This window comes from Camelus ferus, chromosome 28 (genome assembly GCF_009834535.1).
Source record: "Camelus ferus isolate YT-003-E chromosome 28, BCGSAC_Cfer_1.0, whole genome shotgun sequence".
NCBI lineage: Eukaryota > Metazoa > Chordata > Mammalia > Artiodactyla > Camelidae > Camelus > Camelus ferus.
Genome location: NC_045723.1, coordinates 5,961,306 through 5,978,952, shown reverse-complemented (window position 1 = coordinate 5,978,952; position 17,647 = coordinate 5,961,306). Strand labels below are relative to the sequence as shown.

The 17,647-nt window shown below is 42.1% G+C and overlaps 2 gene segments (V, D, J or C); one reads left to right on the top strand and one right to left on the bottom strand.

Annotated features, from left to right (window-relative positions):
• The window catches only part of LOC102512053, an 80,166-nt gene that overhangs the window by 16,441 nt on the left and 46,078 nt on the right, over window positions 1-17,647 (bottom strand).
• LOC116660393 lies at window positions 9,762-12,951 on the top strand. The segment is given in 3 exon segments: window positions 9,762-9,920; window positions 10,106-10,467; window positions 12,892-12,951. Coding segments are annotated over 3 exon segments (456 nt in total).

The window sequence follows — 17,647 nt, the reverse complement described above, 5'->3', positions numbered from 1 at the left end:
ACGGGATGCCACGTGGATGTATCTCAAGAACGCAGTTACGTCATAAGGTTAATTGAGGAAATAGCTTGCAGACTATTTGTATAGATGAATCTATATTAAAAAAACACTAACCAAGGTTCCCATGCATTCCTTTAGGGTAGAAATGGACTTCTGTGTCACCCATGTAAACATCTGTATAGGGCAGCGCAGAGGAGGGGAATTTCATGTCGTATTTCCTGGTCAGAATTTTCACTAAGACCTGCTAGTTTCATCTTACATAGGGAGACTCAAGAAAGGTTCATAAACATTAGTAGTTTTATTTAGAGCTAAGTACTGAATAATCCACACACTGACTACCTTATATACACACACACCATCTTTGAGATTAATCATCCAATTTACTGGTCTTATTGGTGTCTTTTCCAGAAAAAGGGAGAGATATTACTTCAGTTTTATTTTTTTGGAGGAGGGGGGAGGTAGTCAGGTTTATTTATTATTTATTAATTATCACTTTTTTAATGGAGTCACTGGGGATTGAACCCAGGGCCTCGTGCATGCTAAGCACACGCTCCACCACTGAGCTCCACCCTCCCCCTGGGAGATATTACTTTAGGCAAGGATGATGCTTGAGTTGGTTCTAAAAACTGACAAACACCAATGTTTCTATTCACCTCCTAAGGGTAGAAAGTCGTAGTTATATCACTTTTATGTTGTGCTGACTACGTTATGTCCTCAGAAGAGGGTAAAGAAATCGCAGTAGAAGAGAACTGGCGGAGTGAATGAGGCTCTGTACCTAAGCTTCTTGGTCTTCTCTTTAGGAAGCGGAAAATCTCTGAAATGGCATGTTCCAAAGATGTCTGCCCTTATGCTCAAAGTTTTGATCATCACTCATCCACCCTGACCTCCAGGGCTCTCGCCAGGTTCAGTGGCAGTGGGTTTGGGAAAGAATTTGCTTCCATTCTGGTGCATATTATTTCTAGGTGTGATGTCCCTTGCTAGCCTTCACCACACAAGAACCATAAAGAAGATGACCGTGTTTGCGATTCAGTTATCTCTTTCCTTAATAGTGTTGTTGCAGCCGACGCTCCCTTTGTCTGGCGGTTATTAAGTACTAACCTGAGGGCTCAGTAGAAGTTGCACAGTCTGGTATGATTTCAGCCGGACCTTGAAGTTGACCTGGGAGCCACAAGTTTTACAAGGATACACTAACCTCCTCCCACTGGTGGCTGCCGTGGAACAGGAGCACAAAAGCTGCCACAGGCTGAGAATGACAAGGTCAAAACGTGGATTTTAGTTTGGTTCTATGGTTGCTTTTCCTTCAGATCCAAGCAAAATGCCTTTAAACAACAAATGCTTGATGACAGAGCATTGCCTCAACGTCTGAGGGCGAAGGTACAGAGCGTCTCTCGGGTATTCACCATATAAGGTGATCTCTTTGACCTTTACGCAGGCTCACCCTTTGGAAAAGTACCTGGGATTTCAGCTGAAATTTGGGCAGTGGGACAAGGGAGTGAAGCCCCAAAGTCACCAGATATTAGCAGATGCCAAGGATATAGGGGATAGTCCTTTTAATCTTAGGGTGATGGAACTGAAATGTTTCGAAAAAGAACAAAGATCTTAAAAAATACCAGTTAAGTGACAGCCTAGAGGTCGCTGTTTCAGGAGCAAACGAGGGGAAAGAGTGGAAGGACAAATTTTGGGAATCTAAAGAGAGACTGTGGATTCAGGGCTCTGTGCCCAGGGTAAGCTGAGTTCCTGTATCGACCACTTGCTTTCCCTGTATCATTGGAAATACTGAAGAGGAGCTGGTGAAAACAAAGTCGGTAGAGAAGAGTCTAAATGAGCGTGTGGATGCATGTGAACATGCTTAGGGGGGAGGGAAGATCGCTTTTCCTGCTGTAATTTGGAACCTAGGCTGGATCCATCTTCGCCTTTGCTTTTTCCTGGAGGTGGAAATGATAGTTGTGACAAAGGCTAGGGACTTGGCCATGTGAACTTATCTCTGCCTCAGAGTGAGACCACTGAAACAGCGGACAATGTGATCAAAGGCTGTTATATTCTCGACTGTATTAAGTGTGTCAGGCATAGCATTGGAGGCGGCAGAAAATAAAGAAACACACAGAAAAAGGAAATAGGTATGCATGTGCTTGAAGAAACCTTATAAATCCCAGTGGGTCACCTCGTTCCACAGACTGAACATTTTCAGTAGCAGCTGAGGTCACCCGACTCGGGGCATTTGGAAGTTTTTGTAACAGGGTGTATCACTGTGAGAGGTGTATTATCATCTTGTTGACAGAAATAGTATGCAGCATCTTCAGATTTCATGTTATCAATTGTCAGGTTAAAGTCTGTTCCGTACCCACTGCCACTGAACCGGGATGGAACCCCAGAGATGAGAGTAGAAACATATTTAATAATAAGCCTGGGAGCTTGTCCTGGTTTCTGTTGATACCACATTATGTCATCATCAATGTCTTGGCTGGCTTTGCAGGTGAGCGTGACTTTGTCTCCTGGAGTCGCTGACACTAATGCTGGAGATTGGGTGAGGACTGTTTCTGCCCTGGTATCTGTTTAGGGAGGAAAACAGAAAAGATAAACCAGCTTGTTTGGAGAGAATGACAAAAATCAATGTCTTATACAAATGTAAATTTTTTTTTAGCCAAGATTCAGAGGTCTTATATGCCATGAGAAGAGGAAATATTTCTCTTACCAGAAATGCAGAGGAGCAGAAGGCTGAGGAGGTGAGCCTGGGAGCCCATAGTCTTGGCCCTGAGCTTCACGTGTGGTCAGTATCCTTATCGGTTGCACAACATACATTATATGGCTTCAGAGATGTTGAGGGGCTTATGCAGACAGGAGAGATATGCAAATTGTGTGGTATGTGGGATGGGGAGACAGTGTTTAAATGGCAGAGAGTGAAACTTCATGCATGAGCTTCACATGGTGCGATCACAGCTTTGCTTCCTCTCAGTAGGACTGTGAATAAAATCTGAACTCCTGGGCGAGTGTCATTATCTTTCCTTTCCTTTGCTTTTCCGCCACCAGACTTTTTGTTATTCTGCAGGACTCAGTGTCCCATCTTCTGCCATTCTGGCGCTAAATAAACGGGGGTGGAAGATCCCACGGCAACAGTCCTAATATGAGCAGCGATGGTGTCTCTTTGGATTGCACACTCAGGACCACATTCCAATACTTCGCTCACGGCTGAATACAGGATCCAGAGAAGTGTCTCTTTAACACTGTTTCCAACTGCACACTTGGTTCCATGATTACTTTTCCAATATGTGCACACCTATTAGTTATACCAAACCATAATTTATTATTTTTTTGGGGGGGGTTGGAGGTAATTAGGTTTATTTAATTATTTTTTTAATGGAAGTACTGGGGATTGAACCCAGGGCCTTGTGCATGCTAAGTGTGCGCTCTACGACTTGTGCTATTCCCCCTCCTCCACAAACCATAATTTCTTATGCTGAGTTTTTTTTTTTTTTTTACATTAAAAAACTTTTATTTTCTTTTGGCTCAAGTGAATTAATGTCTACTCAACGATACTGGGGAGAACCTGAAATAATTTTCTTTGTACACCATAAACCTACCTTTAAGAAAAATTACATGCATCCTTTGAAAATGGAGACTTGGGAATTATAGCTAAATAGGAAAGTAAAAAGATGAAGGGAAATTGGACCGCTACTGTCAGTTTGAAAGGAAAGTAAGATAACTGCCTTTCTATTCCTTGATGGAATTCCGTTTACCTGATTTCATTTGCTAAGAAAGAAATGGCAGTAATGGAGCTGGGGTATTCCTTGCCGATGAAACTGAAGCTTCTGTTTTGCATCCCTGGCCATACGACCTTTGATAACGAAAGCTGCTTTTGGTAACTAGAGGTAGGGCCACTGGGGCAGAGGCATTACAGAGTGAAGAGAGGACTTATGCGGGGTGGAAACAGCCTGCAAGTACTACTCAGCTGCAAACACTTGTTCCTTTTTATAAAAAAGAAAGGGTGCCCTGGAGGGCAGAACTCAAAGCTAAGCCAGCATCCCTGGCGAATTATTCCCAGCACTTGAAACCTGATCAAGCATCTTCCAGCGTCTGCCTGGCTGGGCTACATGGCTGCTGTGGGCCAGAGAGTCCTTCGTGCCACCCACATCCTCTCTTTTCTGAACAGGGACGATTACGGGTTTATCATATGCCTGTCTTACCGTTGTAGGTTAGGCATGTGTAGGAAGGTATCTTGTGTTTTTATCCACGTATCTACAAATTGAAAAGAACTGTATTTGAGGATCTGTGCTTTGGAAGCACAACCAAGGAGCCTCGTCTGCACCTCGATCTGATCTACAAGATGAGATTCTGGACTTGGAGCTGATGCTGTAATGGCATGAGCCTTTTGGGGGTCTTTGGAATGGTTGAGTGTATTCTGTGTATGAAACAATATAAACCACTGGGGGCCAGATGTCAGTTACATTAGCTGCAGGTGAAACGCTCACTGGCTTCATAATATGTATTTGGGGAAAGATTTTCCAGCATTATTTTAGTAGCATACCAATTTACTCTTTTATAACATACAGAATGGTGACAAAAGATTACATTGATTTAAATTTAATTTTAATTTTAATTAATAAACAAAATTAAATTTAAATTTAAATACCACCAAGTACCTCCTTTTGATCATGCAATAATTTATCTGGCTGTGACATGAACTTTGAAGTAACCTCATACTCTTTGTCTGTTCTGGGCATTAAATAGTATGATTTTCTTTTTTATTCTTCTGTGAATCTTAGTTATGTTTCGTAGACATTTCCCACATTTTATTTATTGTTTTATTACACAAAAACATAACAATGGACAGATCAGAAGCTTGCTTATTGCTTACAGATATGAAAAAGTTAAGGAGACCCTATAAACAATTTTAGGCCCAAAATATAAAAATCTACAGGGAAAAAAGAGTAACGTACATGCACATGCAAAATTTGCCGAAAATAGACATACGAAAAATTGAAAATGGAAAATGTCCTGTGTCTATTAAAGAAACTGGGCCTACAGCTAACAGAGGATAGAAACATAATAATGAAAGTCAATAGAGGTAAAAATGCATAGTAATTTCATAATCCATACTATGCAGACTGAGAAGTGATGGTCAATTTTAAATAAGCAGCTTTTATCAGACATGGTATCTGGCAGATATTGGGCAAAGTTAGAGAACTTACACTGCTGGGAAAATGTGGCTCTTTTCCTTTCCCTAGGTCACATTTGCCTGAGCAAATTGCCCTGAGTTCCTTTAGGGACATATTGGAGCAAGTGTTCTCCACACACCCATGGCAAACTTTCAGGGGCTCCTTTCTCAAGGGGACAGGTCCTCACCCTCAAACAGCGATGCTGGCACTGTGACCTCTCAGATGGAATGCTCTGTAAATATCAACTACGTCCATTTGGCCTACTGTTCAGAACTTCAAGATTTCCAAATCGAGGTAGATGTGCTAAAACTGAGCAACCACCCCAGCAGCTGCTTCTGAAGGAAACAGACCGGCATAATCAAAAACCCTCAAAGGTTTGTGGAGGTTTTTGTTTCATGTTGAATCACCGCAGAATGCTGATAGCAGGGATAATCTGCAAAAATCTTCAGGCTCCAGGCTGCTGATGGTCAGAGTAAACTCTGTTCCAGACCTACTGCCACTGAACCGGGCTGGGATGCTGGTGGCCCTGATGGATAGGAAATAAAATAGAAAAGTCATTCAGATCATCTAGATCATATCTGTTGTCTTCCCAACAGCGCTAGGATCGGCGATCTACGTTGAGCTTTAATTATCGTGCTTGCTGAGCAAAAGCGCAGGATCCAACGGCATGCGCAAAGATCTTGCGGACGTGCAGAACCAGCCCGTGCTCCTCTCACCCGGGAGCCAGAGTATCAGGAGGCAGAGAAGCTGAGCTGGGGCTTCCATGACCCACTCGGAGGCAGATCTGAGGCACTGACTCAAGCATAGATACGTGCTCTGGACAGCAGGGTGGGCTGGGAGACGCAGGCAAAGCAGCTGGGGCCGGGGAGCTGGGCTTCTAGCTGCAGAGAACACGTGCCTCCTCTTCTCTACACTTGAGCACCCATCCCCAGGCGGCCATGTCAGAAAAGCCTGTTGACTCCATCTGAGGGGTGAATTTTTCTCCTTTGGTCACCGAATTTCCTTCCTGTGTCCTCCCACTTCATTATTCCCCTAGATTCAGAGATACGGTGTTTGCTATAAGCCTGTTGGAAACAAAATTAGATATCCATGGTTCTGTTTTCCTCTTTCTATCAACAAGGTGGGCTAGCTGTCTCCCTTGATGCATGATTGAATCAACGGATTGGAGGTGTTTATCAGAACTTTATCTTTCAGATACACCTTTCATTTGCTGCTTAGTGATATTTTCCGAGGGCACTTCCCAAGAAGTCACCTTATTCTTTGTTCAAATTAGCAAAGAATAACACCAAGTTAGGCCAGACAGCATGGTTGGGAAGATGACCACAGCTGCATAGATGAGCAGGACCCTGGCTCTGACCCCCATGGTACTGCTGTCACATCATAAAGACAGACAATGGCACTGTTCATGCAGGCAGAGAACTCTTCTTTGGGTGAGTCTGTATTCTCTACCCCACACCATTCTGCCCAAAGCATCCATCTAACCCAGACTCAGGTCCTTCTCTCCTTAACAATGTAGGAAACCTATGTTCACACCCCTGATCTACATGGAGTCCAACCTGGATATCCTTGCGTTCCTCTGAACTGTGCACATGGGGTAGTGAGTGCCTGGTCCGGGAATGTTGCCTTGTATAGACTGAGCAGCTCTTTAGGTTACATTCTCTAGTTCTGATTCTTATTTCCTATAAATCTGCTTCTTTCCCTAAAGGAGTTAAATTCTATGGCTTTCCCAACCTTTCTCTACATTTCGAGGGAACAGCTGTATTAATGCCACACAGAGATCTACATGAATCTTCATCGTTCAGAAATCATAGCTGGATCCACAGCAAGATGCTATCCACCCAATGGTCCAGACATTCTCACGGCAGAATAGAAAACACAGGGCATGTCACTTGGACTAAAAGTACTGCTTCATAGATTGGATATCCTGAAGTCAGGGAACCTGATTCCTCCGGCTCTGTTCCTTCTCAAGATTGCTTTGACTATTAAGGGTCTTTTGTGTTTCCATACAAATTTAAAAATTTTTTGTTCTAGTTCTGTGAAAAATGCCATTGGTAATTTGATAGGGATTGTGTTCACTCTGTAAATTGTCTTGGGCAGTATAGTCATTTTAACAGTATTGATCTTCCAATCCTAGAACATGGTGTATATTTCCATCTGTTCATATGTCTTCAATTTCTTTCATCAGTGCCTTATAGTTTTCTTTTTCACCGTGACCTACTACAAGATACTGAATATATTTCCCTGTGCTGTACAGTATAAACTTGTTTATGTATTATATATGTATATACCAGTCAGTATCTGCAAATCTCGAACTCCCTGTTTATTCCTTCCCACCCTACTGCCTACGTGCTTCTCGATCGTAAGTGATGTCCATTCCTCACATTCCATCAGATATCTGAGATTCCCTCCCTGTGGTTAAGCTTAGGAAATGAGTATCCTTTGACAGGTCACTGCAGATCATTGCAGTCAAGTAAACGGCTTCTCTGAGAGGCTAGTCTGCTGTACATTGGCTTGCAATCGGCATTTCTAAAAGCAGCTGACCAGATAGCAGTTGAAAGCTTTGACAAGGTAAAATAGATGCTTTAGAGGAAAAAACACACGCATGAACTCTGTCACCCATAATCAAAGAGCTGAGCTAGGATTATAGGAGGAAAAGATAAAGAGCTTCAGGGACTAGTCACTGTAAATCCAAGGGGCGTAAAGGCTAAATGCTCCCTTCTGCCCCTTAGTTCAGGAAAACTTCATTTTCCAAGGAAAACTGGAGAAGTGTAAAGCAAAAGAAAATGAGTCACTAAAAATAGAGCTGTTAATAAAACTGTTAAAACTGGGCACATTGATTTTTCTATACAGTGCCAGAATATCTACTCTTGTTACTGACCTGTGCTTTGGGTGGTTTCATGCTGCAGGGACAGGATGCATTGAAAGGCCATTGTTCATCCTTAAAAAAAGATGATTTGAATACCTGGCAATTGATGAGACTACAATGGACTGATTTTTTTCCAGGAAATGTAAGTTTTCAACCAGTTGCGCCGATTTGTTCCCTATTCTTCTGACTCCATTTATTTTGAGGGATGAATATACACTGAATGAACTTAGACTCCCATTGCCCCGATCGTCTTGAATAATGACGTTGCTTCAGGGGGAGGGATCTCAGACGGAGTGAGTAGGGGCAGGAGGAAGAATGTTACTTATTTCTTTATTATCTGACTATTCCATTAAACTGAAAGCTCTCTGAGGCCAGAGGTTCTGTTCGATTCGTTCAAAATGTGCTCTGCCTAGGAAAGTTTATGCTACAGTTACTGGCATAATTCTATAAATATTTTTGATTTTATGTGAGAGTGAATGACAACGAACTGCTTTAGCAGAGCTCAGGAACTGAAGCTTTTTCACCAACTACCACCAGGAGGTGCTGTTACACCTTAGATCTGTTAGTGACAGAGCTACTTTTGGGAGGACTCGGCATGTAGTCTGAGAGACTGGTCGACCAAAAGAACAGCGACCAGGCTGATTCACAAGGACCTAGTGCCTCATTTTCTGAGAGAGCATTTGTGTTGCGGGAAATAGGGGAGGTTTGGTTTTGAATATATTGAGATGCCTAAGCGCTGTACAACAGGAACTTCTAATACTTAATTTAAAATGCAAAAGAGAGTCTGAGATAGAGATAGAAATCTGTGCACTATATCCTCATTCTATTTGGTGGCGTAAATATATTCCACGTTTTTACACCATATTTATATGTTTCCATTAGGTTCTGAAATTACATGCTCAAAATACAAGATACGTCCCATTATGACAGTAAACTTACGTTTTCATGTTGACTGCATCTGATTTGAAAGAAAAGAGTGGATACTAAGAATATTTTACGATTTGAAAACTTGCTGGACTGTATTGAAAGTTGTAATTTTTTTCTTTTAGTTTTATTGTGATATAATTCACAGAGCCCTGGGTAAGTTCAAGGTGTACAGCATAATGATTTGACTTGATTACCACAGTAAGTTTAGCGAACACTCATCATCTCATATACATGCAACATTAAAAAAATTTATTAAGGATTTATTCTCTTAGCAATGTTCACATATAATATACTGAAGTGGTAATGATATTAGTCATGATGTACATTACATCCCTAGTACTTGTAACTGGAAGTCTGTGTTTTTTTACCATTTCATCCACTCTCTGCCTCTGGGAACCACAAATCTGATCTCTATTTCTATGAGCTTGTTTGTTTGCTTTTTGAAGTATAATTGACCTACAGTACTATGTTAGTTCCTGGTGTACAATTGAGTAATTCAGTATTTCTATACATCACTAAACAATGACTAGGACAAGTCTAGTTTTACTCTGTTGCCATACAAAGATACCACATTATTATTGACTATATTCTCTATGCTGTGCATTTCAACCCCATGATTCATTTGTTTTGTAACTGGAAATTCTTGCTCACCTATTTTACTCTAATTCCCTCACCTATTTCACTAATATTTAAATTATAGTTTTAAGTCGATTTCTTGTAGTCATAAAATCACATTTCCTAAGATAATGATATTCTTGTCTCCTTTCCATTTTTTTGTCTTCACGCCTGACCGCACGGGCACTTTTGGTTTCATCCTCTGATGCTTTGCATAGGCCCCCGGAGTCCTAGGCTGGCTGCTCAGAGCTCTTATTAAAGGGGCTTCCAGGAGACGCGGCCTGAGTGCACCAGACAGGTGAGCAGCAGCAAGATGGGGCCACAGCCACGCCTGCTCACCTTCCTGATGCTCTGGGTCTCAGGTGAGAGGTTTAGAGGAGAAATACCTTTATAAAATTGGAAAGTGATTTTTACATGCAGAATAAATATAGCATTTCATCTAAAACTGTCTCATTGCTTTAGATAAGTAAGAAAACCTACATATTTAAGATGTATATTTCAATATATTAATGATGCAATGTATGGTCACTGTCTGTTATGATTGCAGGTGTCTCTGGAGACATTGTGATGACCCAGTCTCCCAGCTCCGTGACTGCGTCTGCAGGAGAGAAGGTCACCATCAACTGTAAGTCCAGCCAGAGTGTGTTATACAGCTCCAACCAGAAAAGCTACTTAGCTTGGTACCAGCAGAGACCTGGACAGTCTCCTAGGCTGCTCATCTACTATGCGTCCACCCGGGAATCGGGGGTCCCTGATCGATTCAGCGGCAGTGGGTCCACAACAGATTTCACTCTCACGATCAGCAGCGTCCAGCCTGAAGACGCGGCAGTGTATTACTGCCAGCAGGGTTATAGTGCTCCACCCACAGTGATTCAGCCTCGAACAAAAACCTCCTCCCCAGGGCCACGGGTCAGTGAGTATTTACTGCACCAGCTGCTTCCTTCCTGTTCACCTTATTTTGTCCTTAGCTGTACGAGGGGCTGTTCCTCCTGGCCGAATCGTGGGAAAATGTGCAGATCTCCAAGGAAGATTAAGTGGATTCGTCTGTTCTGTGTCTCTTGCACTAGGAAGTCTTTCTATGAAGTCTGTGTTATGATGTCATGGACCCTTGTCGGCATTGTTCAGCTTATTTTGCATCACTTGAAATTGTGTTGGTCATACAAGCAGGCACATGAAAAAATGCTCGGTATCGCTAATTATCAGAAATGCAAATCAAAACTACAATGAGGTATCACCGCACACCAGTCAGAATAGCCATCGTCAAAAACTCTGCAAATAATAACTGCTGGACGCACTCTTGATAGCTCAGCTGGTAGAGTGGAGTAATACAGAGGTGGTAACTGCTGGAGAAGGTGTGCAGAAAAGGGAAGCTTCCTGCACTGTTGGTGGGAATGTAATTTGGTACAGCCACTACAGAGAACAGTATAAAGTTTCCTTAGAAAACTAAAAATGGAGCTACTGTATGATCCAGCAATCCCATGCCTGAACATATATCCAGAAAAGATGAAAACTTTAATTTAGAAAAATACATACACTTCAGTGCTCATAGCAGCACTATTTACAATAGCCAAGACATGGAAGCAACCTAAATGTCCACCAACAGATGACTAGATAAAGAAATGTGGAATATATACACAATGGAATAATACACAGTCATAAAAAAGAATGCAATATTGCCATTTGCAGCAACATGGATAGACCTAGAGATAATCATACTAAGGGAAGTCAGTCAGACAGAGAAAGACAAATATTATATCATATCACTTGTATGTGGAATCTAAAAATAATACAAGTGAATTTATTTACAAAACAGAAACAGACTCACAGACATAGAAAACAAAGTTATGGTTACCAATGGGGAAAGGGGAGATGATAAATTAGGAGTATGAGATTAATAGATACACAGTAATAAGTATAACATAGATAAACAACAAGGATTTATTTTATAGCACAGGAGACTATGTTCAGTATCTTGTAATAACCTATAGTGGAAAAGGACCTGAAAAAATATATATAACTGAATCACTTTGCTGTACACCTGAAACTAACACAGTATTGTAAATCAATTATACTTCAGTAAAAACAAACAAACAAACAAACAAAAGATAAATTGTGTTGGTCATACAGATAGATTTATAAAACTGAGACAATCATGGCTTCAATTGCATTCTGAGAAGAAAGGCCAGTGTGCTCATGCACTGATGGATAAACTCTCTCTTCCCTGTGCATGATAACACTAATAAATAAATTTTTGCTTTATAATCTTTAGCGTTTTCTATATGTAGTACCACATTATCTGCAAATAGTGACAGTTTTCCTTCTTCCTTTCTAATTTGGACACCTTTAACTTCTTTTTCTTGTCTGATTGCTGTGGCTACAATTTCCAATACTATGTGACTAAAAGTGGTGATAGTGGGCATCCATGTCTTGTTCCTGATCTTAGAGGAAAAAGCTTTTAGCTTTTTACTGTTGAGTATGATGGTAGCTCTTGCTTGTCATATATGACTTTTATTGTATTGAGGTTTATTTCCTCTGCATCCACTTTGTTGGGTTCTTATCATAAGTGAATGTTGAGGATTTTTGCATCTATGTTCATCAGAAATATTAGCCTGTGCAATTTTCTTTTTTTGTAGTGTCTTTATCTGATTTTGGTATCAAGGTAATAATGGCCTTGTTGATTGAGTTTGGAAATGTCCTTCCTCTGCAATTTTTTGGAATGGTTTGAGAAGGATAGGTGTTAACTCTCCTCTAAATGTTCAAAAAATTCACCTTTGAAGCCATCTAGTCTTGGACTTTTGTTTGTTGGAAGGTTTTTTTTTTTAATTACTGATTCAATTACATTACTGGTAATGAGTCTCTTCATATTTCCTATTTCTTCCTGATTCAGTTTTGGGAGAGTGTACATTTCTAGAAATTTATCCATTTCTTCTAGGTTTTGAGGCCTATATGTAACTCAGTTCCTACTTTTTTTTTTTTATAGATGAATACATGGGGGATGGTGGCCATTTCTGTTTTCTCCCTTCAGATTTCACATCCAAAATTCTCTTTTTTTTTTAAACTGAAGTATAGTTGAGTTACAATACTGTATTAGTTTCTGGTAGAAGGGAAGATCCCAGTATTTCTCAAGTGGATGTCTCTCATTTTCTTGTGGGGTTCATGTAGCCTGCTATCTTCTGCAGGAACCACAAAAAAAGACCCCATGAGAGCTTGGGCCTGACCCACTTGGGAAGTCTTGAGTCCTTTGCTTGGTATTCATAGCCTGAACACCTAGATCCTACCATGCGAGGGCAGGATGACAAATGATTACTTCACAGTAACTGACATTTTGTGCAGGGACGAGAAAGCTGGAAGATGACTGAGGACATCTACCTGTCTTGATATTTGTCAAGCTCCTCCTCCTTTGATGCTCCCTTCCTCCTGCTTCTCTGATCAGCGATGGCCTCTGAAAAGGCAGAACTGGAGACCAGAAGACTCCTGACTGGGAAGTCTCAGAGAGAAAGAACCCAGTTTTCATGATTCCAGCCTGAGTAGCTGCTAGCTCTTCTGGTGTCCTCAGGGTTGACGATGATGACTTACTTTAGATACCTTGTCAAGGATTTTGCTTGTTGAGTAAAAATAATATTATGCAGAATTAAATAAATTATATGGCAATATATCCATCAGCTGCTCTTTTACATGTAACAATAAGGCAATTTTCCTGGACTGAAATCGTTTTTAAAATTCTAAAAATGCTATTGTATGTATTTGTCCATAAGTACATTAAATAGAATACATTACTAGGTGACCTTCTCAGTTGGAATCTTGTACTCTGAAACTTCCAAGAGTAATTTTTATATATCAATCTCTCTACTCACTTCATAGTCTAAAATCAATCTAATATCAATTACACCACCACTCCCAGTGTCTTTGGGACATCCTATCTTGCTGCAAGAGGACGTGGGGCTTCTCAGCTGTAACCTCCGGTGATCGGAAAGCTGTCTGAGTGGGAAGTTAGGGGCTGGTTGTTCTTCACTCTGAATAGGCATGACTCCTCAGCTTGGGAGGGCGTCAACGGGGGACACAACATTAGCTTTCTGGACTGAGCTGATGGAGAGTCTCTGTCTTTTCCAGACTAAGACAGGTTCACCGATAGCTTAGGTCCCAGCCTTCGTCATGTGTCCATGCTCAGCTTCCTAATTCTTTCTGGTTTTGATGGCATTTCAGGACTTGGTTTAAAGGCTATTCATTGTAGCCAACTTCCCTTCCCCATCGAAACAGGCCACCCTATTTCACTCTGTTATAATTTCGCTGTTTTCTTGTTTAAATAATGATCACAACTTTAAATGCATTATAATTTGTCATTATGTGAAATTTCAATTTCAGGGTTCACAGGTGTTCCTGAAACAAGTTATATCCTCAGGTTGGGCAGCCCGAGGACCCGCCCCCACATGGCATTTTAAGGCAGACTAGAAAGTGAAGCTTCAACAAATGGTTTACAAAAATCCCTTGGGACATGCTTGAGCTACACTTGGAAAATTTTGGTGACCTCAAGTCCCGCTGGGTATAATAAGAGCACGTGTCCCCTTGAGGACTAACCCACGCTATTCTGAGCTGATTCGCCACTAGACAATGCTCCAGACTGCTCACGGAGTCCTTGAAGACCTCTTGTCAGGGTCCCTGAGGAGTAGCTTCCAGCTCAGCTCTCAGAGGTCTGGGGCTCCCCCTGCTGTGGATCATGCTGCTCTGGACTTGAGGAGAGAGGGAAATATGGCGAAAATGTTGGACACACTCATGGGGTCGCCAGGCTCTCTATGTCTTTGGGTTCTTGGTCTGGAATTGAAGCATTTGTATGTTTTAAGCTACTCATACTGTTTTCTGGTTACTCCTGACAATGATTACAAGTGTCACCAATGCAATGGGTCTACATTGGGGTGACCTCAGTACATCTGCTAGGTTTAATGTTTATTGTTTATGATCCCAGGCTCCACGAGGAACATTGTACTGACCCGTTTTCTAGCCTCTGTGATCGCATCTCCAGGGGAGTAGGCCACCATATCCTGCAGGGCCAGTCGGAGAGTCAGTGGTATTTTGGGCATTATTATCCTTGTTAACTGGTGTAAACAGAAGCCAGGACAGCCTCCCAAACTCCTGATCTGTGCAGCAACCTGTCGAGCACCTGGAGTCCCAGCCAGGTTCTGCAGCAGCGGTTCTGGGACTGATTTCACCCTCACAATCCATCCCGTGGAGGCTGATGATGCTGAAGAGGATTTCTGCCAGCACAGTAAGGAGGATCCTCCCACAGAGCTCCAGGTCTCAGCCAGCACCTCTCCAGGCGGCTGCTCACTGAGCTCAGCCCTGTCAGATGCTCCTCTCCACCTGGGCACCTCCACCCGGGGTCTCTAGGCTCATTTCAACAAATGAGTAACATACAGAAAAATTTTAAACCCAATTGTGTGTCTCTGTGTGTGCATCTCCCACAGAAGCTGTTTTATAATTAATTAATTATTAAAAAAAAAACTAAATTAAGACCTCTCAGACAGCATGTATTACTCAGTGCATTTCTGGATGCAAAAGGCTTTCTTTCTCCAGAGAAGAGTTTTAAATTTGAAGGAAAAATTCCCAATAATTTCAAAGAAAAAGAGCTCTGAATAGCTGAGATTGTTAGCTGTGTATCATTCAGACAAAGGCTCATAGTCTCACCTTAATCTTGATTTTTTTTTAACCACCCTACTTTATTAAACTCGCATAAAAATCCCTTCATAGTTATTTAGAAAACTAAGGATCTTTGTAGTTATCTTTTCTCCTTTGACTCAGATTTCTCCATTTCTGTGTTTTCCAAAAGCATTACTCTTTGATGAATTTTGGGCTGGTATGTTAAGTTACTTGCCCAAAGTCAAACATCTAGCTGAAGGAAGACTCAGAATGTGGAAACTTTAGGTCCACAAATGGTAAATGCTAAGAGGGCTGTGGAGAAAAGGGAACCCTCCTACACTGTTGGTGGGAATGCAGTTTGGTGCAGCCATTATGGAAGAGTATGGGGATTTCCCAAAAAACTAAAAACAGACTTACCATATGATCTAGCCATCCCACTCCTGGGCATATATCCAGAGAGAACCTTAATTCAAAAAGATACATGCACCCCAATGTTCACAGCAGTATTATTTACAATAGCTGAGACATGGAAACATCCTAAATGTCCATCGACAGATGACTGGATAAAGAAGTTGTGGTATATTTACGCAAGGAATACTACTCAGCCATAAAAAAGAATAAATAATGCCATTTGCAGCAACATGGATAGCCCTGGAGATTGTCATGCTAAGTGAAGTAAGCCAGAAAGAGAAAGGAAAATACCATATGAGATCACTTATATATGAAATCTAAAAAAAAAAAAAAAGACGAACTTCTTTACAAAACAGAAACAGACTCACAGACATAGAAAACAAACTTATGGTTACCAGGAAGGGAATGGGATGGGAAGGGACAAATTGGGAATTCAAGGTTTGCAGATACTAACTACTGTATATAAAATAAACAACAAGTTCATCCTGTGTAGCACAGGGAACTATATTCAATATCTTGTAGTAACTTATGGTGAAAAAGAAAGTATATTCATGTGGCATCTCATTTAATGAGACAAATGCTCTTGGCAGGTGACGATTGCTGACCCAGGGACTGTTTTCAGGGATCATTTTAAAATTCTTGCTCATTTAATGGAAGAACCAAATGTAAAGAACCAGGTACATAATCCTCAAAACGACTTTGGGGTGTGATGAAAACTAGAAAATACATCCCTCCAAGCTTCAAGAAGGAGAAACGTGTTCCTGTTAAACACGCACGTGGCCTTGACTCCAGGCGCCGGGTCACAGTCTCTGACCTCTCTCCCTTTATTTAAAAAAATATTCACAGCAACTTCAATTTTAATAACTAAAATCACTAAATAATACAAATGTCCATCAATAGATTAATGGATAATCAAATTGTAGTGTATTATGTAATTTTGTTGATTGAAGTACAGTCTGACCTTCTCTTTTAAACACCCTAAACCAGCCGCCATCTGCCTCCGCGTCTTTCTGCTGCCTTCTCTGCTTTGCGGGTCCTTCTGGGCGCTCACTTCTCCTCCCAGAGCCTCATAAATAGGATGTTCCCTCCGGCCCCGAGGAGCAGCGGGCGGGTCACACAGGGAGCTGTCACCAGTTCTGTTCCTGGGGCTTCTGGGGCTCTGCACCCCAGGTGAGCCCTCAGGACAATGAAATGTGCAGACAGGAGGTTTGTTTTAAGCTGGGAACATTCAATTGTATTTAGTATTAAACATACACGCTGAAGGAGTGTTGTTCATGTTCTCACTGAGAGTCACAGAGCACATTTTACAAAGTCTTACACTTTCACGGGGAAATGCAGGGAGGGAGAGCCATGGTTTCCTGTTTCCCTCCATTCCCTTCTCTTTTTTGTTTAGTCTCAGGTCCTTACCGTGACACTGGGCTGACCAGTCCCCGGACCCTCTGTCCAGAGCTCCTGGAGGGAGGACCACCGTCACCCGCAGGGTCAGTGACAGTGTCAACAAGCGTGGAGCAAACAGCCTGTCTAAACTGGTTCCAGCTGAAACGTGGAAAACCTAAGCCACTCATTTCCCAGCTTCCAAGTCACTAGCTGGGGCGTCACGGCGGTTCAGTGGCAGTGGGTCCCACAGAGATGTCTCCCTCCCCATCAGCAGCCTGGAGGCCGCAGACGCTGCCCTCTAGTGCTGCGGGCAAGTCGCCTCCCTCCCTCCGCAGCGATGCAGCCCCACCGGGAGCTGCGGGCCCGGCCCCCCTCCCCCAGCCCCCCGGGCCGCTGCTCCCCCTGCGGCGCCTGCCCACCGCAAGGCGCGTGTCCTCCTTCGGTGGCCATTTAAACGCAGCAAAGACAGGAGCCCCCAGGTCGAGAAGCCTGCAGTCCTGGGCTTTAGTCAGACCACCCACTGCCATTCTCAACACTCTGGAAATGTTCCTTTTGTTACTGCCTTACATTTACTGTCAGTGGAATGAAGGTGGAAAAAAATCCCTTGTTTCAAAAAGTATCAAGGTGTAAGTTATGTGTAATGCACATGTAGAGGGTGATAAACACATTT